This window comes from Bison bison, unplaced genomic scaffold (genome assembly GCF_000754665.1).
Source record: "Bison bison bison isolate TAMUID 2011002044 unplaced genomic scaffold, Bison_UMD1.0 scf7180017864072, whole genome shotgun sequence".
Classification (NCBI taxonomy): Eukaryota; Metazoa; Chordata; class Mammalia; order Artiodactyla; family Bovidae; genus Bison; species Bison bison.
In genome coordinates, this window is record NW_011494644.1 from 12,537,108 (window position 1) to 12,560,651 (window position 23,544).

The 23,544-nt window shown below is 43.7% G+C and overlaps 1 protein-coding gene, 1 non-coding gene and 1 pseudogene across 5 annotated transcripts in view; 2 read left to right on the plus strand and 1 right to left on the minus strand.

Annotated features, from left to right (window-relative positions):
• The window catches only part of LOC104986774, a 1,862-nt pseudogene extending 204 nt beyond the window's left edge, over window positions 1-1,658 (plus strand). The window contains exon 2 of the transcript XR_825070.1: window positions 7-1,658. The product of XR_825070.1 is annotated as a protein NipSnap homolog 2 pseudogene (transcript). The remainder of the gene's footprint in view (window positions 1-6) is intronic.
• Window positions 1,659-9,205: 7,547 nt separating this feature from the next.
• TRNAE-CUC lies at window positions 9,206-9,278 on the plus strand. The gene has a single exon. It is a non-coding gene; the product is annotated as a tRNA-Glu (tRNA).
• Window positions 9,279-10,152: 874 nt separating this feature from the next.
• PSPH (phosphoserine phosphatase) overlaps window positions 10,153-23,544 on the minus strand; it is a 30,686-nt gene continuing 17,294 nt past the window's right edge. For all 3 annotated transcript variants that reach the window (XM_010837388.1, XM_010837389.1, XM_010837387.1), the window contains 5 exons: window positions 17,377-17,535; window positions 15,434-15,568; window positions 14,840-14,985; window positions 13,717-13,865; window positions 10,153-10,669 (listed from right to left, as the gene is read on the minus strand). In XM_010837388.1, coding sequence (XP_010835690.1) covers window positions 10,562-10,669; window positions 13,717-13,865; window positions 14,840-14,985; window positions 15,434-15,568; window positions 17,377-17,516 — 678 coding nt within the window. In that variant the 5' untranslated portion in view covers window positions 17,517-17,535 and the 3' untranslated portion in view covers window positions 10,153-10,561. The remainder of the gene's footprint in view (window positions 10,670-13,716; window positions 13,866-14,839; window positions 14,986-15,433; window positions 15,569-17,376; window positions 17,536-23,544) is intronic.

Genomic DNA, 23,544 nt, shown 5'->3' on the forward strand with positions numbered 1-23,544 from the left:
GTCAAGAGGTGTTGCCAAGGATTCATGAAGATAAACATTACCCTTGTACTTTGGTGGGGACTTGGAACACGTGGTATGGCGAGCAGGATCAAGCTGTTCACCTTTGGAGGTATGAAGGAGGCTATCCAGCCCTCACAGAAGTGATGAGTAAACTCAAAGAAAATCAGGAATTTTCGGAATTCCGTAAGGCAAGAAGCAACATGCTTCTCTCGAGAAAGAATCAGCTGCTACTGGAGTTCAGTTTCTGGAATGAACCCATCCCACGATCAGGACCGAACATATATGAACTCAGATCCTACCAGCTCCGACCAGGAACTATGATTGAATGGGGCAATTACTGGGCTCGTGCCATTCGCTTCAGACAGGACGGTAATGAAGCAGTTGGAGGGTTCTTCTCCCAGATTGGGCAGCTCTATATGGTGCACCATCTTTGGGCTTACAAGGATCTTCAGACCAGGGAGGATATACGGAACGCAGCATGGCATAAACATGGCTGGGAAGAACTAGTGTATTATACAGTCCCACTTATTCAGGAAATGGAATCCAGAATCATGATCCCACAGAAGACCTCGCCCCTCCAGTGAAGCGACGGAATGGAGATGTGCCTACAGAAGTTTATGTGACAAGTGCTTGTCATCAATCAACTTGAACTGTGTTACAAGTGAGAGAGAAACACTGAAGTGTAAACTGCTGTATATAGCTTGTAAGAGACCTCTTTTCTTTAAAATTTACATAATCACAAGACAGGAAACTATTACAGCTTGGCTGATTGTAGTCCTCGGAAACATCCCTAAGTTTGTCGAATGTACCGTATAATATTAACACCAAGCCACCTCTCCCTACCCCCCAGGAAAAGAGAGCCCAGTTGAAAATTGGAGTCATCTCCAAGTAAGAATCTAACCATGGGGAAAAAAAAAAGTTAGCTATTTCTTTATAAAGAGCAAATCTGTTTTATAATTACAGATTTTTAAGACAAATTTCTTGTATCAGGAAGAAATATAAATTTCATCATGTTTCTGTAGCATTTTTTTCTGAGTTTCAGACTAGGAACAAATTATAAGTGTACTCAATACCTGGAAATGTTTTGCTTCACTTTCATTTTTAATGTCAGCATAGTAAACTGTGTCATTACTGAGGGGGAAGTGGTTGATCAGTAATTCAGTCTCCACTTTGTGTATTGTGTTGTCTTTATACGCGAGGAAAAGATGGCTTGAACCTGTGTATCATATGTGACTTTGAAATGAACACCTTGAATAGCACTAATTTTTATTTGTAATATTTTTCTACAACAAAACGAGTAGCACTAGGAAAAGAGGTTTTATTTTGTAAACAGTCATCTGTGACCTGCATTTTAGTAAGCTCACAGCAGATTCTTCCAAGATCATGAATGGGGGGAGGGGGGTGTGCATGTTGAGATTTAAATTGACATAAAACTGCATACTTTGTCTAGCTCTGATTTCATTTTTTAATAGTGCCAATTTTGTGACTGTAATCATGTGAAAGTCCTGTTGAAGTGAAAAATTATGTCTGACCCCCAGATCAAAGAATTTATGTTAAAGTGTGAATAAATCTCATATCAAATGTCAAGCTTTTACATGTGAATGGTTTTCTCCAAGAACATATAAAAGTTAATAAAAATCCTCTTAATTTTCACATATTACATGTATGCGATCTTTTTTAATGAACTGATGCTGAGAGTGAGCCCATCACTCTTGAAAGATGGCTTGTCCCAGTTCAGTGGGCGTGTGTGAGTCTACAGGGTAAAATAAGCTCATCAGCTGCTGCTGATGGCCACGTGGTAGGTGTTATGGGGAGTGGGTGTCTGTATAGCAGTGCATAATGGTCTGGTGCTGGGGAGTTGGGGCGCTGGTGGAAGAACAGGCTCTGCTCCTTGGAGGGGCACTTGCCTTCTTTGGTTGGGTCCTTAGCCTATGAAATGTGGAGGTGGGATTCAATAGCGTCTAAGGCCCTTCAGCTCTGAATTTCTGTAACTGGCCCTTCTTGCTGGCACAGGAAGCAGTGGGGGAGAGCGGGTGTAGTGAACTCTGCCATGGCAGACCTGAGGTTCAGCAGCTACTCTGCTGATTAGATGCTCAGAGCATGTTTGCAGGATGTGAATGAATCATTGAGGTGGAACTGCTTTCTAAATTACTTAATGAAAACTGGTAGAATGACTATTACTAGTAAAGGTAATCTAGCTGTTCAGAACTGAACAAAATGCTCTGGACAGAGGGAATTTTCACTTACAAAATTATGTGGGCTTGTAAATGAAACAAACCCTGTAGAAGTTAAGAATCTTCTGTTATTCACTGGTGTATTAGAGTTCTCCAGAGAAATAGAACCAATAGGCTATCTAGATATATATGTATTTGGGGGAGAGAAGGATAGGGAGTTTGGGATTAGTAAAGGCAAACTATTATGTATAGGACGGACAAATATCAAGGTCCTACTGATAGGACTATAGTCAATGTCCTGTGACCAACCATAATGGAAAAGAATATGAAAATATGTGTGTGTGTGTATAACTGAGACACTTTGCTGTACAGCAGAAATTAACATTATAAATCAACTGTACTTCAATAAAAATTTTTTTGAAAGATGTATTTAAGAGGAGATTTATTACAGGAATTGGCTTGTGCCATTATGGAAATCAAGAAGGTCCATAGTTTGCTGTGCGCCAGCTGGCAAGCCAAGAGTCCCAGTGGTAGGATTCTGTCCAAGTCCAAAGGCCTGAGAATCGGGGAGCAGATGACGTAAGACCCAGTCCGAGGTCAAAGGCCCAAGGACCAGAAGCTGTAGTATCAGAGCAGAAGGTGGGCATCCAGCTCATGAAGAGAGTGAATTTGCCCTCCTTTCACCTTTTTGTTCCATTTGGGCCCCCAATGGATGGGGTGATATCCACCCACACTGGGGAGAGCAGTGCACTTTACCGTCTATGGGATCTCCTGCTAATCCCTTCCAACAAAACCCTGACAGACACATCTAGAAATAAAGTTTTACCACTTGTCTGCGCATCCCTTAGGCCAGACAAGTTGATACATTAACTGGGCCTGAGAACCTCCCTAAACTGCCTCATCTACCTGACTGCTCATCCATGGGCCGTTTGGAGTGAGAACCTGGATGTCTAGGTGCTGAATATCAATAGACTATGAAAAACTGATCTTTTAGAAATAGTTTGCTACTCTCTTTTTGTCTTGCTTTCTTAAACAATCTTTCTGTTCAAAAAAGCACAGAGCAATAAGCCAACTCTAAAATGGAATTCTGTCAGAGTACACCCTCCTCTAGAGTCTTGAGCGATTTCTGTTCTAATTAAGTCATTAGGTTTCACAACTTGAGGCAGTAAAAACTGGGTTTTGGCCTTCATTCGATTCAACAAACACTGAGCTTCTGTTATGTGCCCAACACCAGGCACTTGGAATAACATAAACAAAACATGATTCCCTGTCCTTGTGAAGCTTGCAGTCCAGTGAAAGTTCAGTTCAGTTCACTCGTCAGTCATGTCCAACTCTTCGCTACCCCATGAATCGCAGCACACCAGGCTTCCCTGTCCATCACCAACTCCTGGAGTTTATTTAAACTCATGTCCATTGAGTTGGTGATGCCATCCAGCCATCTCATCCTCTGTCGTCCCCTTCTCCTGCCCCCAATCCCTCCCAGCATCAGGGTCTTTTCCAATGAGTCAACTCTTCACATGAGGCGGCCAAAGTATTAGAGTTTCAGCTTTAGCATCAGTCCTTCCAATGAACACCCAGGACTAATCTTTAGAGTGGACCGGTTGGATCTCCTTGCAGTCCAAGGGACTCTCAAGAGTCTTCTCCAACACCATAGTTCAAAAGCATCAATTCTTCAGTGCTCAGCTTTCTTCACAGTCCAACTCTCACATCCATACATGACCACTGGAAAAACCACAGCCTCGACTAGACGGACCTTTGTTGGCAAAGTAATGTCTCTGCTTTTGAATATGCTATCTAGGTTGGTCATAACTTTTCTTCCAAGGAATAAGTGTCTTTTAATTTCATGGCTGCAATCACCATCTGCAGTGATTTTGGAGCCCAAAAAAATAGTCTGACACTGTTTCCACTGTTTCCCCATCTATTTCCCATGAAGTGATAGGACCAGATGCCATGATCTTAGCTTTCTGAAAGTTGAGCTTTAAGCCAACTTTTTCACTCTCCTCTTTCACTTTCATCAAGAGACTTTTGAGTTCCTCTTCACTTTCTGCCATAAGGGTGGTGTCATCTGCATATCTGAGGTTATTGATATTTCTCCCAGCGATCTTGATTCCAGCTTGTGCTTCTTCCAGCCCAGCGTTTCTCATGATGTACTCTGCATATAAGTTAAATAAGCAGGGTGACAATATACAGCCTTGACATACTCCTTTTCCTATTTGGAACCAGTCTGTTGTTCCATATCCAGTTCTAACTGTTGCTTCCTGACCTGCATATAGGTTTCTCAAGAGCCAGTGAAAGGAGACTAGCAATTAAATACAAAACTTTGTAAGCTACATGGTACGGCAGAAGTTGATAAATGCCATAGTGGAAAACGGTAGAATGGGTAATGGGGATCACGAATCTGGGGGTGGGCTGGGAGGGGCAGTACATAATATTAAAAATGTTTGGTCGGAGTTGGCTTCACTGAAAAGCTGAGATTTAAGCTTAAACTTGAAGGAGGTGAGTAAGTTAGCCAGTGTTTGGGGAGAAATCCCTTCATGCTGAGGGGATGGCTACAGCATAGGCCCTAAGGCAGGCTCCTTCCTGGTGTGCAGTAGAGACCACTGTGGCTGGTGGGAGAAGAGGTCACGAAGCTGGATCCATAAGGGGTTGGAGGCCATCAGAAGGTCTTTTGCTCTGAGGCAGGATCCACTGGAAGGTTTTGAGCAGAGGAAGGGCATGGTCTGACTTACACTGTAAGTGGTGGCCCAGACTAGGAGTAGCAGTGGAAGTAGGGAGAATGGTCAGATTCTAAATATACTCTGACAGCACAGCCAAGATGATTTGGTGAACAACTCATTTTGGAATGTGGATGAGAGGGGAAAAAATTTTTAATGACTTAATTTGGCCTTGGCAACTAAAAGGATGGGGAAGGCTGAAGGCGGAAAAGATCTAAGGTGTGAAGATCAGGAATTTTGCTTCGTTTGAGTCTGACATGTCTATGCAGATACCCAGGTGGAGGTATCAGGTAGGCAGTTGGGTATGTGAGTCTCAAATGCAGAGCACATCTGGCCTGGAGTTAGAATTGTCGGCATATAGAACTGAAAGTCAATGGACAGGGCTTCCCTGGTGGTCCAGTTGTTGAGAATCAGCCTGCCAAGGCAGGGGACATGGGTTCAGTTCCTGGTCAGGGAAGCTTCCACATGCTGTGGAGCAACTAAGTCCAATACAGTTGCAACTAAGTGCAATACAATTAATGAAGCCTGTGTGCCTAGAGCCTGTGCTCCACAGTAAGAGAAGCCACTGCAGCGAGAAGCCTGAGTACTGCACCTGGAGATGGCCCCTGCTCGCAACTAAAGGAAGCCTGCGTGTGGAGCAATAAAGACCCCGTGCAGCCAAAAATAATTTGTTTTTAAATCAATGAGGAGTGAGTATAGATAGAGAAGAGGACCAAGGTGAAGACAAACCAGGAAGAGAGAGTGAGAAGCCACCAAGGAAACAGGAAGAAACTCAAAGTGGGATTTCCTGAAACATAAGTGAAGAAGGTCCATCAAGGATGAGATTATCTGTGTCAAACACTAGTGCAAGGTTGGGTTGGATGAAGGCTGAAAACAGATCATTAATTTAGTAACATGGCGGTCACTTGGTGACCTTTGCAGGAGTGGTCTATAAATAAGGTAATTTATCAAATTAACACTTTATTTTAGCAATTCTTACCCAATTTGTAAAATTCTTTTATTAAACCCCTGGAGTAGAACAAATCTTATTAATTTGTCCAACTAGTAATTTTCCCTGGCAATATTAAACTTCCAAACTCATTTTCCACTCACTGGGTATAAGCCTGGTGATTATTATTTATACAAGCCAACTCATTTTTAATTCTAGTTCATGTGACATCACCCCTACTATTTTTTACAAGCCCTCTTGGAACCTCACTTTGCTCTCCTCCCAACTCGGACTTGATAGAACCTGCCTCTTTTCCCTTATTCTCACAGCTGCCTGTGAAAGATTCTTTTTCTTCAATTCTACATTAAACTTTCACATTTCTTATTAAATTGATAATTTCAGTTTCTGGCTGAGACATAGTAGATAAAGATGTTTGATGAGTCAATAGAAGAAACAGGGAGAAAGGGAAGGAAGGGAAAAGGAAAGAAAAGAGACTGTCAGTTCTAACTGGAGAATACACAGAGCTCTCAGAAAGAAGGGCAGCAACTTTATTCCTATTTTTCATGTTCTATAAATCCTTAGAAATATGATCTGCCTAGACAAGCTCCATAAATGTATTGATAATATACTGATGTATCAATGTATTGATAAAAGGGAGACAAAAAACGTCTATAGGAACTTCTCTAGTGGTCCCGTGGTTAAGACTGTGCTTCCAATGCAGGGGGCGTGGGTTTAATCCCTGGGCAGGGAACTAAGATCCCCTACGTGCCTCGTGACATGGCCAAAAATATACATATATATACATATATATGTATATATATACACACATATATGTACATTCTGATTTGGAAACTGGTCAAACTATTCCTAAAACTAGCACTTTTTCCAGAGTTCAGTAACCATTAAAAATGAAACCACTTCCCTGGTGGTACAGTGGTTAAGAATCCACCTGCCAAAGCAGGGGACACAGGTTTGATCCTTGGTCCAGGAAGAGTCACATGCTGCAGAGCAACTAAGCCCATGAGCCACAACTAGTGAGCCTGCACACTGCAACCGCTGAAGCTGGTGTGCCCTAAAGCTGCTCACTGCGACGAGGAGCCACCGCGATGAGAAGCCCACGCACTGCAGTGAAGGGCAGTCCCCACTCGCCGCCAACTAGAGAAAGCCCACACACAGCAACGAAGACCCAGTTCAACCACAAACAATTGTTTAAAAAAAGAAACCACTTGAATTTTTTGCAAAACGGTCTTCAATCCTAAGAGGTAAAATTTCTTCTGTGTACTATGTTAACACCTGTGATCACAGCTTAGGGTGGATGCTCTTGGCCCCACTAAATAGTTCATGCTCTAGTCATGCATAAGATAAAGGATGCTGTGCAAATCACTGGCCTGGGTTCCAGCTCTGAATGAGAACTCATAGTAGTCATTAACTTGTGAGCTTGTTTCCTATCTGTCAAAAATAGGACAGTAACCTCTATACTGCTGACCTCAAGGTTGTGAGAATCATACGAGGAGACAGTTGAACACATCTTGGGAAATGTGAAAATAAGCAGGGTGATTTGGGACTTCCCTGTTGGGCTAGCGGTTAAGACTCTGCTTCTAGTGCAGAGGGTGCAGGTTTGATCCCTGGTCAAGGAGTTAAGATTCCACATGTCCCCAAAACACCCAAAACCTAAAACAGAAGCACTATGGTAACAAATTCAATAAACACTTTAAAAATAGTCATCAAAAAAAAAAATCTTAAAAAAAAATCAGCGTGACTTGTGACCAGATGACTGTCCAAATTTGCTGAACCTGATCATAAAGATTCTGAGGGTCACAGAGCAAGAGCCACCACACTATGCCATCACGACTGAGGCCGACCATTTCCATCTCTGGCATCTCCTGCTCCACTCCTGCCCCACATCTAGAGCGCTGTGCCCTGCTCTGGGAGTGGCAGCCAAGTGGGCCTCCCTAGATGTTGTGAAGAAACACTTGTCTCCACTGAAAGAGAGAATTATTCAATCACTCAGTAATGTCCAACCCTGCAATCACATGGACTGCAGCAAACCAGGCTTCCCTTTCCTCCACTATCTACAGGAGTTTGCTCAAATTCATGTTCATTGAGTCAGTGATACCATCCAACCATCTCATCCCCTTTTGCCTTGTTCTCCTCTTGCCTCCAATCTTTCCCAGCCTCAAGGTCTTTTCTAAAGAGTCGGCTCTTCGCATCGGATGGCCAAAGTATTGGAGCTTCCACCTCAGCATCAGTCCTTTCAATGAATATTCAGGGTTGGTTTCCTTTAGGAATGACTGGTTTGAACCCAATTCTCAATGTTAGTCTGTTTCAGAATGAAAAATGATAGATGTCACAAGGATAGGAAACCACGTAACACTGTCGCGGCCTTCTGAACCCTGTCCTGGCGCCACTGTGTACAGAACTCCTGGAAGAGCTTTTCTGTGGCTATTTCCAATGAGTCCAGAATGAGAAAAGCATGGAAGAGGTTAGCTCAGTTGTTGGGACGTGTCAGACTCACCCCCGACACAACAAAGATAGGACTGTGCCTGCTGCTTCTGGGCAGCCAGTGAGAGCTGGGCAGCCTGGGGGCGGGAGGAGGGGCCGTGTGATTGGTGTAAGAGGTTCTCTGTGGGTCTCTCGATTCCTCGGCAGATCAGACACCCCTGAGCCACATTCAGCACGCACCTTCTGTTCAGGCCACTTCTCAGGCCTGGTGGTTAGACATGGAGGGCAGGGGGTTGGACGGAAGCCCTGTCCTCCACCCGTCCGCCGGGCTTGCTCCAGCTCCTACACACAGGGTGGTGGCCAAGGCTGAGGCGTTTTGCGGAGCTCTCCACAGTCCGGCCTGCTTGGTCCTGCCCACTTTGCGGCACTAAAGCTAGGAAACAGCTTTGAGGAGAGCTGCCAGTGAGAGCTCACAATGGCGAAACAACTGCCCTCTTGTCTGTGGTCTCATTTAAATGTTGCCAAACCTATGTCATAAGCTCTCCTCTAGAAACTCTGATTTGGAAGGAGGTTTGGTTCATCTGATTTGATTATTTGGCTAAATAATGATCTCATTATTTGACCAAAGTTGATTATTTGGTTAAATTATAAATTTTTCAAATCTCTTCTGATGTTAAACCCTTCTGGCCTTTGCTACTTAATTATCCAACAGTGTCCACTCGAGGCTGCCTCTTCCTGAACCTGTGTGTCTCTGTCTTCCCCCTGTTTCCCACCAGGGAGTGTATAAAATCTCAAATTTTCAAACCAGCAAAGAGTATAAAATCTCAGATTTTCAAAGCATGTTCTGAAATGTCCCCTTTAAGGCCGCTGCTCAGAATAAACATGAACCTGGCCTTTTGGATCCTCCCAAACCACTTGTGAAATAGTTCAGAAATAGTTCAGGGACTTCCCTGGTAGTCCAGTGGCTAAGACTCCTCACTCTCAATGCAGGGGACCCAGGTTCAACCCCTGGTCAGGGAACTAGATCCCACATGTCACAGTGAACAGTTCAAAAGTCCCGACTAGAAGATCCCAAGTGCCAAAACAAAGACCTGGTACAGTGAAATAAATCAGTATTTCAGAAAAAAGAAAGAAATGGTTCGTATAAGTTCTGATGAGCTATTCCTTAATTCATTTAAGGGAAAATGCTGATCTTTATTTGAAATGAATAAGATTTGTTTTTAGTTCTTTTTGGTTTGTTTTTAGTTCTTTTAATTCATGTCATTATCAAATATCCATTTTAAAAAATTGGAAAAAAAAAATTGGAGTACAATTGCTTTACAATGATGTTGTGTTAGTTTCTGTTGTACAATGACGTGAATCAGCTATGTTCAGGTACATCAGTATACATATATCCTCTCCCTCTTGAGCCTCCCTCCCACCCCTCTAGGTCATCACAGACACCAAGCTGAGCTCAAATATCCATCTTTTAAGGTCAGTACTTTCAACCCTCCACTGTTACCTTTTTTAAAAAAGCCTTTGTAACATTTCCTGTGTGACAAATACCAAGAGGGAAGAAAAGGGCTTCCATCCCTCACACTCAACACCGCCCCCAGGGGTGGGGCTGATGGTGGATGTGCTGTGACGACCTCTGTGCTCAGCAGGATCTCCACCCCTGGGTTCCTTGCTTGGAGGTTGTTCCTACTCGAATACTGAAAGTATCTGAAATATTGGATACTGAAATACATGATAGGCAGAATTAAAATTTCGACAACTCAGAAATTCCCTGGCAGTCCAGTGGTTAGGATTCTGAGCTTTCACTGCCAAGGGCCTCGGTTCACCCTGGTCAGGGAACTGAGATCCCACAAGCTGAGTGGTATGACACACACACACAAAAAAAAACCCTACAAATTTGTTTTGATATGTGGATAAACTTTTATTTATATATAAAGGGAAAACCAATTTCATTTAAAGCTGCCTAATCCACATTCCCAATAGTGAAGGTGTTTAATTTACCATCCACCTTCCAAAGGCTTCAAATCAAACATAGCTAGAATTGATTGATTGATAAAGAACTGATAGATTGATAAAGAATTCAGATTATAAAACTCTCCAGGCAATTAAATGGTCATAATAATACTGGAACTACAGTTTAAAAAAACAAACCACAATGTTATGAGCCCTAACTATCGTTCACTTGGAGGTACAGATAATCAATACCAAATTCATAGATTGGGTTGTAATCAGCAATTGGAAGCAAACAGTATCAAACTGCATAACTTTTAAAAATTAACCTGAAGTTATGAACTTTATAAAAATGGATCTTATTCTTCCAGTGCTCCCAGAAGCTCTACAAAATCAGTGATGTACCATTCCGCGTTATCTTTTACTTGCTGCCTGATCACATTTCCTCCGAATCCAATGAAAGCATCCTATGAAGAGAAAGAAAGGGAAATAGTTTATAAGGAGAGAGAGAAAGAGAGACAGCAGCAGCCTAGGGAAATAAGTATTATTGAAAAGAAGAAACTCTGAACAAAGACAAGTGAGCCCAGCATCACCTGGGATGCCTCCCTCCCCAGCTCCCTGTGAGCCTGCTCACCTCCTCCCCTCTTCCCGCCATGCGAATAAATGAGTCTGACCACCACTGCAGCAGAAGCACTCAGCTGGACACTGTGGGCTTCAGAAGAACTGAAGTCCTCGGAAAATCAAGACCACTGCTTACAAAAATAAAACCTGGGACTTCCCTCGGTTGGTCCAGTGGTTAAGACTTCTTGCTTCCAATGCAGGGGGCCCAGATTCAGTTCCTTGCCAGGGAACTAGATCCTGCACAGCACATCTAAGACCTTGCACAGCCAAATAAATACATGTATATATTTTTTTAAATAGGGACTTCCCTGGTAGTCCAATGGCTAAGACTCCATGCTCCCAATGCAGGGGGCCTGCGTTCAATCCCTGGTCAGAGAACTAGATCCCACTTGCTGCAACTAAAAATCCCAAGTACCACAGTGGAGCCTCAGCACAGCCAAATATTAAAAAACAAGTAAATAAAACCACACCAGGTGGCAAACATCTGAGTCCTAAACTGGGTGGCAATCACATCCAGGCCAATTTCAAAGAAAGAAGATTGAAGAGAGGCCTGTGGAGCTGGGGAAATGCCCGAGGCATGGAATCAGGGCCATGGCAGAATATCTCCCAGCTGGTGTCCTGCGTGAACCTGAGGGACCCACCCCACTGCCCGCAGGGAGGCCGGTTATCCCAGGCTGAAGGAGATGACAACCCCGGAGTATGTTAGCAGCACTCTATTTTTCACTGGTAGAATGATTTAAAGGTGCATTGTTTCATTCACTTCTTCTCAGTGATACCTTCTCTTAGTTAATGATCTTTTGAATTTTTTGGCTGCGCCTTCAGAGCATGTGGGATCTTCGTTCCCAGACCAGGGATCAAACCCATATACCCCTGCACTGGAAAGTGGAGTCCTAACCACTGGACCACCAGGGAAGCCTCATTGTTGTTAGTCACTAGTTGTGTCTGAATCTTTTGCAACCCCATGGACTGTAGCCTACCAGGGCTGATGCAATCTGTCCACGAGATTTCCCAGGCAAGAATCTGGAGTGGGTTGCCATGCCCTTCTCCAAGGGAAATTCCATAGTCAATGGTCTTTTTAAGTGGTATTTTCTCTTTTTTCTGCCAGGACACAGACACAATATACATTGATTTAGAAGTACGGATTTATCTTACTTGCCCTTTCTCTTCATTTTTATTTTCATACCATACAATGGGGGAAAAATAAGTAGATTCTTACATTTAGATAAATCGAGCCTCTTGAACTCCTGCCTCTGCGGCAGCCCTCTGCAGGCCAGCACCAGTTCCACTGTCCTAACACCCTGACTTGTTCCTTCTTGGTCCAGAGGCTTCCAGGACTTCCCATGACCCAAAGGTAACACCAGACAGCCTAGTGCGTGGGGTCTTCTTCTCTTGCTGAAGAGAAAGCCCACTCCCACACCTCCCTGCCCACTGGCCAGCCTGAAACTGCGCTAGTCCATCAGGACTGTGCTCTGCTGCTTCCCTTCCCCCTAGAAGCCCTCCCCGCCAAGTTCTGCCTAGCTTCCACATGGCGACTGCTAACTGCCCTTTAGGGCAGGGCTCCCACTCCCGGGCCACGCACTTGGTACTGCACACAGGAGAAGGTGAGCAGCAGGAGAGTGAGAGAAGCTTCATCTGTATTTACAAACTGCTCCGCATGGCTTGCACTTCTCCTGAGCTCCACTTTCTGTCAGGTCAGTGGCGGCAATTAATAAATGCAAAGCCCTTGAATCATCCAGAAACCATCCTACACCCCTCAACCCCCGGCCCGTGGAAAAATTGCCTTCCACGAAACCGGTCCCTGGTGCCACAAAGGTTGGGGAACCCAACCTTTGGGCGCAGATTAGGGCACAGATTCCTCGGACCACCTTCCAGGGCTACAGACCTGCACACACACCACCTTCCCTTGGTTCAGTCGGGCTGTGTCACCTTCTGACCGATAGGATCTTCTGCACTTTGTAATTCTGTCCTTCTTGGATTCCAGGATTCAGGGCCCCCTGAGAGAACCCTGCATTTTATGCCTTGTACTCTGATATCCACTAGCCTGGCTTTCAGTACTTAGTCGACCCTGACATTGGCTGTAAATCATTTAAGAACGCATTATTTCAAACTGACTCAAGTAATGTTAAAAGGATCCCCAAAAATTCTTTAACCACTTTTAATTAATCATTGACAGACAGATGTTATTTTTAGATCTGAGGAAACTAGGTAGTGAAATGTTCACCACTATATTTTTGGTTCAGTTTTTTTAAGGTAGAACGAAATGTTAGAGTCACAGTCCTATGTGAAATGGACATGTGATATTTAAGGTATTGGCTACAGTCCATGGGGTCCCAAAGAGTCGGACACAGCTGAGTGACTGAGCACACATGCACACACACACACACACACACATACATAGAGCACTTATTTCCTGCTAGTCTCAGAAAGCAATGGAAATGCAGAAGAAGAATAAAATGCTTTAATACGGCCATAGTATCGAATCCCCATGACCCTCAGTTACCCCATCAGTAAAGAGGAAAAGATGATACTTTTTACTTCACAGGGCTGTTTTGAAGATTAAATAAGATAATGTATGAGGAAATAGTTTATCAAATATAAAACACAAATTCTGGTTGTAGTATAAGAGCTGCATTAATTGTGGAAATGAAGCCAAACCTCACTGAGCACATACTTGGGCTAAGAGGCAGCAGCCATACTGCAGGGACAAGGGGTCTTTGGAAGTTTTAAATGGGGTTTAAGTTCCTTACTTGCAACCTTCCTTGGGTTTGCAAAAAGTCAATTAATATATTGAGATTGAATGTGTTTTATTTATTTTGTTTTTTTGTTTTATGGTGATACAGGTTTTTGTTTCATTCTCACAAGCTGCATAAAAATGAGTATGCTTAATACATACAGCAGGGGGACAGGCTTCCATGTCTGTGGCTCCATCTCCAACCATGACGATCTTCTTAAAGTGAAATTTTTCCTTTAACAATTTAATAACTTTTCCTTTTCCACCAGATTCAGCTGTTGGCTGCGTCTCATCAAAACCTGCATATTCACCTATAAAACAGACCCACAGAATTAGATCAGTAGGGCCACTTTTTTGCATAGGTGATATCCTCATTTACATACGACTGGCAAAGCTAAAAACGGCCTTCCACACAGCCTGGACTTCCACACTTATTTCTCAGAATAAACAAGCTATGCTTTTAAATTACAAACTTCTTGTCAAGGTTATTCCTTTAGGTGATAAACATCTTGCAGTTAATTGGTTTTATCTTCTAAGCTTCCAGTACAGCAAGTCTCAAAACTTATTGAAATGGCAGAACACCATGAAACAGTAATATATTAATTTAAAACATGTTATTATATAATTTCTTCTAAGGGGAGATTCTAATTTACATTTGATGGATTATTTCCATCTTACAGTAATTACTACACTTATACTCTACTCTTTTTTTTAATGATTTCTATCTTAAAAACTCTTCAAAAGTGTTCTAGTAACACATTTAAATGTTTTTAATTAATGCCATTTGGTTTTAAGAATGCCAGCCACCCCCTGACATAACTGGAGACATCTTAAGATGACGAGAAGATTACAGTTGTGGCTCTGTGATGGTTCAGAAAGGGGCCAGGAGGCGCCTCCAAAGGCAGCTACAGTGCAGTGACTTGCTCACAAATTAACTCTCCTTCCTGAGTCAAACACACGAGCCAAGTTGGCTCTAATACATGAGAGCTTTCATAAAACTGAAATATACTGAATGACAAAATAAGTCATATGGGTTACATGACATTATTTACTAAAATGCAGACATGTATATACAGACAGATGATTTTATGGATACTGAAGGTAGGAGAGATGATGCCCTAAGTGTATCTTGCAGAGTAAAGGATACCAAGGTGTGAAAGACATCAGTAAAGAGAACCCTCTATCTCAGCATTTAACTCTGACGCCACCTTGTTGAAGCTGCATTCCAACAGACATTAAATACTAAAACTGATTAGAGGGGAAAATGTGACCATGAAAGTCTTACCATTAAAGTAGAACTTCAGCCTATTGGCAAATACATTGGTTGATGGAATGTTGAGCTTTGAAGCAACATGCTCCACAATGCTCCTAAAGCCACCAGATATCAGGAAAACCTGAACATTTCGTTCTTGTAGGCGACTTACTAGCTCCCTGTAAAAAAAAAAAAAAAAGGAAACTCAAATACCAAATGCTGATCAATACAAAAGTGAAAACAGGAAACGTGAAAAGGAAACTCAAATATGCATTTCTCCTAATGCATCTGTCCAAGGTACATCAGACAAGGTATATCGCCTAGTGAATTAATGTTCCATATATATTTTTCTAAATGCACTTAGAAATTAGTGGGTGGGGCTTGACTGCTTTAGGAAACCATTCCACAACTCTGCTCTGCCCATGGACCTAGAAACACGAGATGAAGAGAGGATTTTGGCTCTCTGTTGGGAGAGAGGGAAGGCAGACATGGGCAGGACCAACCAGCCAGACAAGACCAGTCACAAGGACCGAAAGAACCACACGGAAGCTCTACAGTGATGAAGGACATGCCCCCAAATGCAGGTGCTGAGAGAGAGGCAGTGTGCCCAGACTGGGCATCCCTTACCTTATGCCGGGGGTCAGGTGCGGGGGGTGCTCTGCTAGGAGCCTCTGCACCTGTTCCCTGGAGGGCTGGATCAGAGCTAAGCGCTGTGTGAGGGCAGCCTTGAAAGGCACTGCTCCGCCCATGGCTTGCCGTGTCCTAGGAGGAAGAAGACCCAATAATCAAGCCAGCCAAGTCAGCTGTCGTCAAAGTTTACATGCCCACCCTCCTCAGCTCCTCTCAAGGTCCATCCACAAGGACAGTGCCCCACCATACAACAGACGTGCTACGTTGCCATGGGAGTAAGTGGGGCCAGGGATAAACTATGGAGGGTTTGCTTGAGAATCACATTGATATTCTGCATCCACAAATACACCATCCAGTGAGCTGAGAAAAATGCACATACTATCCACAGGTACCTTCCTTAGAAGCCGTGAGCTCTTGTAAACCAAGAAAGAGACTAAAGGCCAGTACTCTTTATACATACACATACACATATATAATTTAGCATGTTAAAAACAATCACATCAAAGAAAAGTATACAGGGGCTTCCCTGGTGGCTCAGTGGTAAAGAATCCGCCTGCCAATGCAAAAGACACCAGTTTGATCCCTGGTCCAGGAAGATACCACATGCTGTGGAGCAACTAAGCCCGTAAGCCACAACTATTGAGTTGGAGCTCTGGAGCTCAGGAGCTGCAACTGCTGAAGCCTGCCCAAGAGCCTGTGCTCCACAACCAGAGAAATCACTGTAATCAGAAGCCCATGCCCAGCACAGCAAACAAATAATTTTTAAAGTATTCAGATAAAAAAATGTCATAGACGACATAAGAATAGTGTGCATATATTTTTGCATATATATATAAATCTACAATATTTACCACTGTTGATTTATATATATTTTGGAGCAGCTCTGATGCTGCTATCATAAGCCAAATTGTACGGCTTGGTTTACTAGGCCAGGCATGCTTGCATCAGATGAAGCTGAACATGAAACAGTCTAGGACCTGGTGAATGTGGGTGGCACATTCTGGGAGAGCAGAAGGGAGGAAGGAACTCTCACCTGGGCATCCGTGGAGACACTGAACCAAAACTAGCTTTCTAGCAAAGCTCTAAGGCCATACTTTCAACCATGACACCAAGCACTGGACCCCTGGAGATCTGGTAGGTTATCTTTTTTGGTTATTTGTGGTCATCAATCCCCTGGTCAAGCTAAGGGTATGTCATCCATATTTATTTGTCAAAGTGTATATATTAGTGTTATATATACACTTTTTTGGCATAAATGTGTGCATAAATGGGAAATCCCCCAGAAGTCCAGTGGTTAGGATGCCATGCTTCCACTGCAGGGAGACAAGTTTGATCCCTGGTTGGAGGGAACTGAGGTCCTGAAAGCCATGTAGTATGGCCAAATATACATACATACACATATATGCAGCCCTCCAGGCTCCTCTGTCCATGGGGATTCTCCAGGCAAGAATACTGGAGTGGGTTGCCATGCCTTCCTTCAAGGAGTCTTCCCAACCCAGGGATTGAATCCAGGTCTCCCACATTGCAAGCAGATTCCTTACCATCCGAGCCACCAGGGAAGCCCATGAATAATGGAGTAGGTAGCCTATCCTTTCACTAGGGGATCTTCCCAACCCAGGAATCAAACCAGGTCTCCTGCATTCCAGGTGGATTCTTTACAAGCCGAGCTACCAGGGAAGCCCATACACATACACACATAGATTTATATAAGCCCATATACATATATATATATATATATATTTATATAAATGGATGGTTGGATGATGTACTACACCAACAAATTCAACTCTAAGTGATGGAAGAAAATAACCCAGTGCCCATATTTCATAGGAAGGGACTAAAATCAGGGAATTGTGGCTCTGGTCCTGTACGTCATTCAAAAGTCACTCTTCTTTTGCAATTCTCTATCATTTCATAAGGTGAATAAATACTGTTCCTACATTTCTGACACGGCATCCTCAACTCCACAGAATTTGGCCAGCTCATCAATTCCTTCTTCTTGGATGACGGTGCTATCGACATCAAAGCACACTGCATCAGCTGAACAGAAAAGATTCCTCAACTCTGAATGGGAGACCATCTTTGGAAGAATTTTCCTCCTACAACAGAAAAAGATGAATCTATTTAAAGACATAAAATATAATCATTTGTTATTGTTGTTCAGTTGCTAAGTCCTGTCTGACTCTTTGCAACTCCATGGACTGTAACACGCCAGGCCTCCCTGACCCTCAGTATCTCCCAGAGTTTGCCCAAGTTCACGTCCAATGAATTGGTGATGCCATCCAACCATCTCATCCTCTGTCGCCCTCTTTTCCTTTTGCCTTCGATCCTTCCCAGCATCAGACAAAATATAATCATAAAAGGTCTAATTTTGCCTACAAATGTCAATATATTGTATTTCCCATCAAAGTCATTCATTTTTTTAAATACAAATTAAGCACCTTCTAAATGTCAGGCTCTGGGGCTACAAAGTTGAGTGGAGACCCAGATTCTGCTCCCAGGAATTAAGTCTAGTGAAGGTTATCAATTTATGAATGTATTTGATTTTCAACCAATATTCAGATACTTTTGACCTAACAGTTAGAGCAATAAGGCAAGTGCTACAATGGAAATGTGCATAAGATACCGTGAGCACATAGAGTAAATGGTTAACCTTGTCCTTGAGACAGGCTTCCAAGAGGTACCGGCATTTGAGCTGAATATGCAGAGTAAGTGGCCTTCTGCATGGGCTCTCAAAGGGAAGGGTATCAGTTTGTTGTGTCCTGAGAATAAGCCAGGGGGAGAACAGCAGCAAGGAGCAGGGTAGTGATGGCAAAGGGAAGAACACGTGCAAAGACAAGGCAGCAGAATATGGCTGATGAGCTGGGAGCTGCCCAGCGGCCCAAGCCAGCTGGCAGGCAGTGCACGCGCAGTTAGTATGGGTGGGCTAAGGAGCTGGTTTTTTTTTTTGACTTTTCTGGGTTTTCATTGCTTCACACAGACTTTCTTTAGTTGCGACAATCTGGGACTACTGTTCGTTGCGGTAGGTGGACTTCTCATTGCCAAGGCTTCTCTCGTTGCAGAGCACAGACTCGAGAGCTCGGGCTCAGCAGTTGTGGTGCCTGGGATTAGTCGCCCCACGGCCTGTGGGATCTTCTTGGACCAGAGATCGAACCCGTGCCCCCTGCATTGGTAGGTGGATTCTAATCCACTGGACCACCAGGTAAGTCTTAAGGAGTTTGGATTTTAACATTCTAGCTAACAGAAGGACTTACCTGGTGGACCAGGAGCTAAGACTCCATGCTTCCAACGCAGGGGGCCCAGGTTCAATTCCTGGTCAGGGAACTAGATGCCACATACCTCAGCTAAGAGTTCATATGCTGCAACTAAGACTTGGTGCAGCCAAATAAGTAAATATTGGGGGGAAAAAACCTTTTAGCTAATAGGAAACCTTGAAAGGCTTTACACCTCAGAAGTTCAAGCTAAACATACACATGAGTCTGTTTCCAGTGCAGAGATGGTAACTGAAGCCACAGACTGCTGGAAGAGAGAGTAGAGAAAGAGAAAAAGAAGAAGGCTGAGGACAGAGCACAAAGGAACAGGGCAGTCAGGGCAGGAATCTGTGAAGGAAAATGAGAGGGAGAAGTCACAGGGAGGAACTGAGAGACCACAGTGCTGCAGAAGCTGCAGAGGACAGTTTCAAAAGAATTTTGAGTATTTTTTATTTTTTAAGAAAACTGGGGCTTCCCTGATGACTCAGTGGTTAAAAAAAAAAAAATCCACCTGCCAATGCAGGAGACACCGGTTCAATCCCTGGTCCAGGAAGATCCCACATGCCATGGGGCAGCTGAGCCCAGGCTCCACGACTACGGAAGCTCTTGCACCTTAGAGCCTGTGCTCCACAACAGGAGAAGCCGCTGCAGTGAGAAGCCCCCGCACCACAACAGAGAGTAGCCCCCGCTCGCCACAATAGAGAAATGCTCAAGCGGTAACGAAGACCCGGCACAGCCACAAATAAATAAAATTACTTTTTAAAAAAGAAAGAAAATCAATGGACTAGAGTCTTGGAAGTGAACTAGATCCTAGAGGTCATCTGGGGCCACTCTCCCATCAAAGAAACTAATACGTCATGTACAAGGTACACGGACCATGCAAATCACATAAACAGTGGCTGACAACTGACTCACAGGAGCCTGGCCAACCCACTTTGTAACTCATTACAAACCAGTGCATTTGGTAGAACCATCCAGTTCAAAGTTAACGTGGGGGAAAAAAAATCTTTCAAGACAGGGGTCAACAAAACACAGCCAGTAGGCCAAATGCAGCCTGCCACCTGTTTTTGTACAGCCTGTGAAGAATGAATTTTACATTTTAAATAGTTGGGAAAAGTAGAAGAGTAGTATTTTGTGACACATGCAAGTCACATAAAATTCAAAATTCAGTGTCTGTAAATAAAATGCTATGGGAACATAGCCACGTTCATCATTTACATGTCTATAGTGACTTCCCCAAAACAGCAGACAAGCTGAGTAGCTGTGTCAGAGACATGGTTTGCAAAGCCTGAGATACATACTGTCTGGCCCTTTAGAGAGAAATTTTGCTGATCCTTGTTTCGAGCCCTTACAAGAGAGTACTCCAAACAGGAAACATCAATTTCATTGGAGTCCCACTAAAAACAGGCAGAGGAGGGTAAATTAATGAATCCAGTTAGATAACAGAATTTAAAACTCTGCACTGACATTATCGACCTAAATGTGGATAAGTCTCCACAGAAGAGAAGTATTTTTCAAAAACATGAATACAAAACACATCTGCTACTGGTTATCTACTGGGTTTTCTATAAGAGATGATGGAAAAACCCGATCGACTTTTTGGCCAACACAATACGATCTGTTTTTTACCCACAACATCATGTTCTTGTTCAAGCTGACCACTCAAGTTAGAGGACCAACTTCCCAGGTTCACATATCTGCTCTTGGAGGCTAAGCTTCTTTGCTGGTTGGTTCTCTTAATGTAATAGCCCAGGGTCCGTACTTGGTCTTCTCTACCTATATACACTCCTTGCTAAGTGCTAAGTCACTTCAGTCATGATCAACTCTTCGAGACCCTATGGACTGTAGCCCACCAGGTTCCTCTGTCCCTGGGAATTCCCAGGCAAGAATACTGGAGTGCGTTGCCATTTCCTCCTCCAGGGGATCTTCCCCACCCAAGGATCAAGCCAGAGTTTCCTATGTCACCTGCATTGGCAGGGGGATTCTTTACCACTAGCACCACCTGGTCACTCCTTAGATGAATTAATTTATCCTTGATCATAGCTTTAAATGTCAGTTCTATGACAGTAACTCCCAATACACAGCTGCAGCTCAGTTTTCTCTCCCAAACCCTAAACTCTATATACTTACCTGACTTCCACTCAGATGTTTAGTGAACATCCCAGACATAAATCATAACATCTAAAACAGAACTCCCAGTGTTCCCTCCCCTCCTCAAAACTGCCATTCTTGCAGCCTTCCTTTTCTCTCTTGATGGCAACTCCACTCCTCAGTCACCTTTAACATTTCTCTTTCCCTGAAATCCCACATCCAATCTTTCAGGAAATGCTATTTGTTCTGCCTTTAATACATATATACTTTTTTGGCCGAGCCTCGCAGCATGTGGGATCATAGTTCCCTGCTGCTGCTGCTGCTGCTGCTGCTAAGTCGCTTCAGTCGTGTCCGACTCTGTGCAACCCCTGAGACGGCAGCCCACCAGGCTCCACCATCCCTGGGATTCTCCAGGCAAGAACACTGGAGTGGGTTGCCAGTTCCTTCTCCAATGCATGAAAGTGAAAAGTGAAAGTGAAGTCGCTCAGTCGTGTCTGACTCTTAGCGACCCCATGGACTGCAGCCTACCAGGCTCCTCTGTCCATAGGAGTTTCCAGGCAAGAGTACTGGAGTGAGGTGCCATTGCCTTCTCCAATAGTTCCCTGAAAAGGGATCAAACCCACACCCAGTACAGTGGAAGTGTGAAGTCTTAACCACTGGACCTCCTGGAAAGTCCGGTTCTTCCTGTAAGAGCTAACCAAAAAAAATCTAACCAAAGTATGACCACTTCTCACCACATCCACTGCTGTTGTTCCAGCCTGTCACCAATGTTTCTAGCCAAGATTGTACCAACAGCCTCTTAAAATGTCCCCACCCCTACTATCTGCTCTCAACATTACAGCCAGAGAATCATTGTAAGCTATAAGCCAAATCATGTCACAATCTTAGCTCAAAATCCTTCAGTGGCTTTTCATTTTACTAAAAGTAAAAGCCCAACTTCCTATGATTACCAATAAGATCTGCCCCCCAACTCTGGCACCACCACCACCACCAGCATGCCCTCCCGATTACTTCTCTGGCCTCATCTCCTACCCCTCTCACCCTTGTTCACTCTGCTCCAGCCTCACTGGTCTTCTTGCTGCTCTGCAAATACACCAGGAAGGCTCCCCTCTTAGGGTCTTTGCTCTAGCTTCGCCCTTGGTGGGAATGCTCATCATGCGAATACTCTCTTGGCCAGTTCCCTCAGAAGCAGTTTGCCCAGATGTCAACCTGACCACGCTGTTTATCACTGTAACCCCCTTCCCTGACCTTACCCCCGACATTGCTGATCTCCCTCATGATGCCCTACTTCTTTTCTTCTGTAACATCTCTCATCTTCTAACACCTGATAACACATGTCTATTATGTGTTGTTTATCTGTTCCCATTAAGATGTAAATTTCACAGGAGTAGGATCTTTATCATCTTTGTTCACTGCTGGATCCTTAGGACTGAGAACGGTACTTGGCACATAGTAAGGCTCAGTAAGGCTTCCCAGATGGCACCAGTGGTAAAGAACTTGCCTGCCAATGCAGGAAACATAACAGACTCAGGTTCAATCCCTGGGTCAGGAAGATCTCCTGGAGGAGGGCATGGCAACCCACTCCAGTATTCTTGCCTGGAGAATTCCCATGGACAGAGGAGCCTGGCAGGCTACAGTCCATAGTGTCACAAAGAGTCGGATATGACTCAAGTGATTTAGCACACGCACAAGGCTCAGTAATGTGTGTAAATGAATAATGCTCAAATGCCATCTTCACTATGAAGTCTTTCCTGATCCCCTGATCTGGAAAAACATCTCTCCCAGAACTTCCAAAGTACTTTATGGAGACCTGCTTTAAGATATGGAATTCATAATATTCCAACTTATCTTATATTGATTTATGTGCATATCACTTTCACTCCGGGATGGCAAGCTCTTTGTACTAAAATACAAAATTTTCCAAAACACCTATCGTTTTGAACCTTTTCTGAGTGGATACTCAATTAATTTCTGAAGGTTGAATGAATAAATAAAATGATACAATTGTGAATTACATACCCACAGCTAACGATTTTTTAAAACTTTTTATCATGGCAAATTTCACATACATATAAAAACAGGAAGTATGAATACATGAACTCCATGTATTTATCATCCTGTTTCAATAATCATAGCAAATCTTACTTCATCAACAACCCCACTATAAAAGGTTCTGCACCCCAATTCCAACAAGGGGGTTGGGGTTCCCACACATCCAAGCAGTTCTTGGATACCAGCAGGGTGTTCTACTTTTCGATTCAATTCTGACACTATCTACCCAGAGAGGGCATCAGATTCCACAGGTTAAAGGTTTAGTCCACAAGACTGACCCCACTCCACCCCCGACACACACACTCTCTCTCTCTCTCTCCGGATGTCGGTCACAAATCCAGATTGTCATCACCTGTGCTTCTGACTGACCAGCTATAGAGTGGAGGTTCCAACAACCCCTCCTTGGGTTCAATTAATTCATTAGAGCAACTCACAAAATTTACGAGGTTTATTATTAAAGGATATAACTTAGGAAAAGCAAATGAAAGAAATGTACAGGGCAAAGATATGTGGAAGGGGAAGTGAGCTTCCATGCCCTCTCCAGGCTCGCCGTTCTGCCCAAATCTCCATGTGTTCACCTACCCAGAAGCTCTTAGAACCCTGTCCTTTGTGGGTTTTAAGGAGGCCTCATTACAAAGGCACACTTGACAAAATCATTGGTCACTGGTGCCCGAGCTCAGCCTCTAACCCCTCTCGGGGTCATGTCAGTGGGAC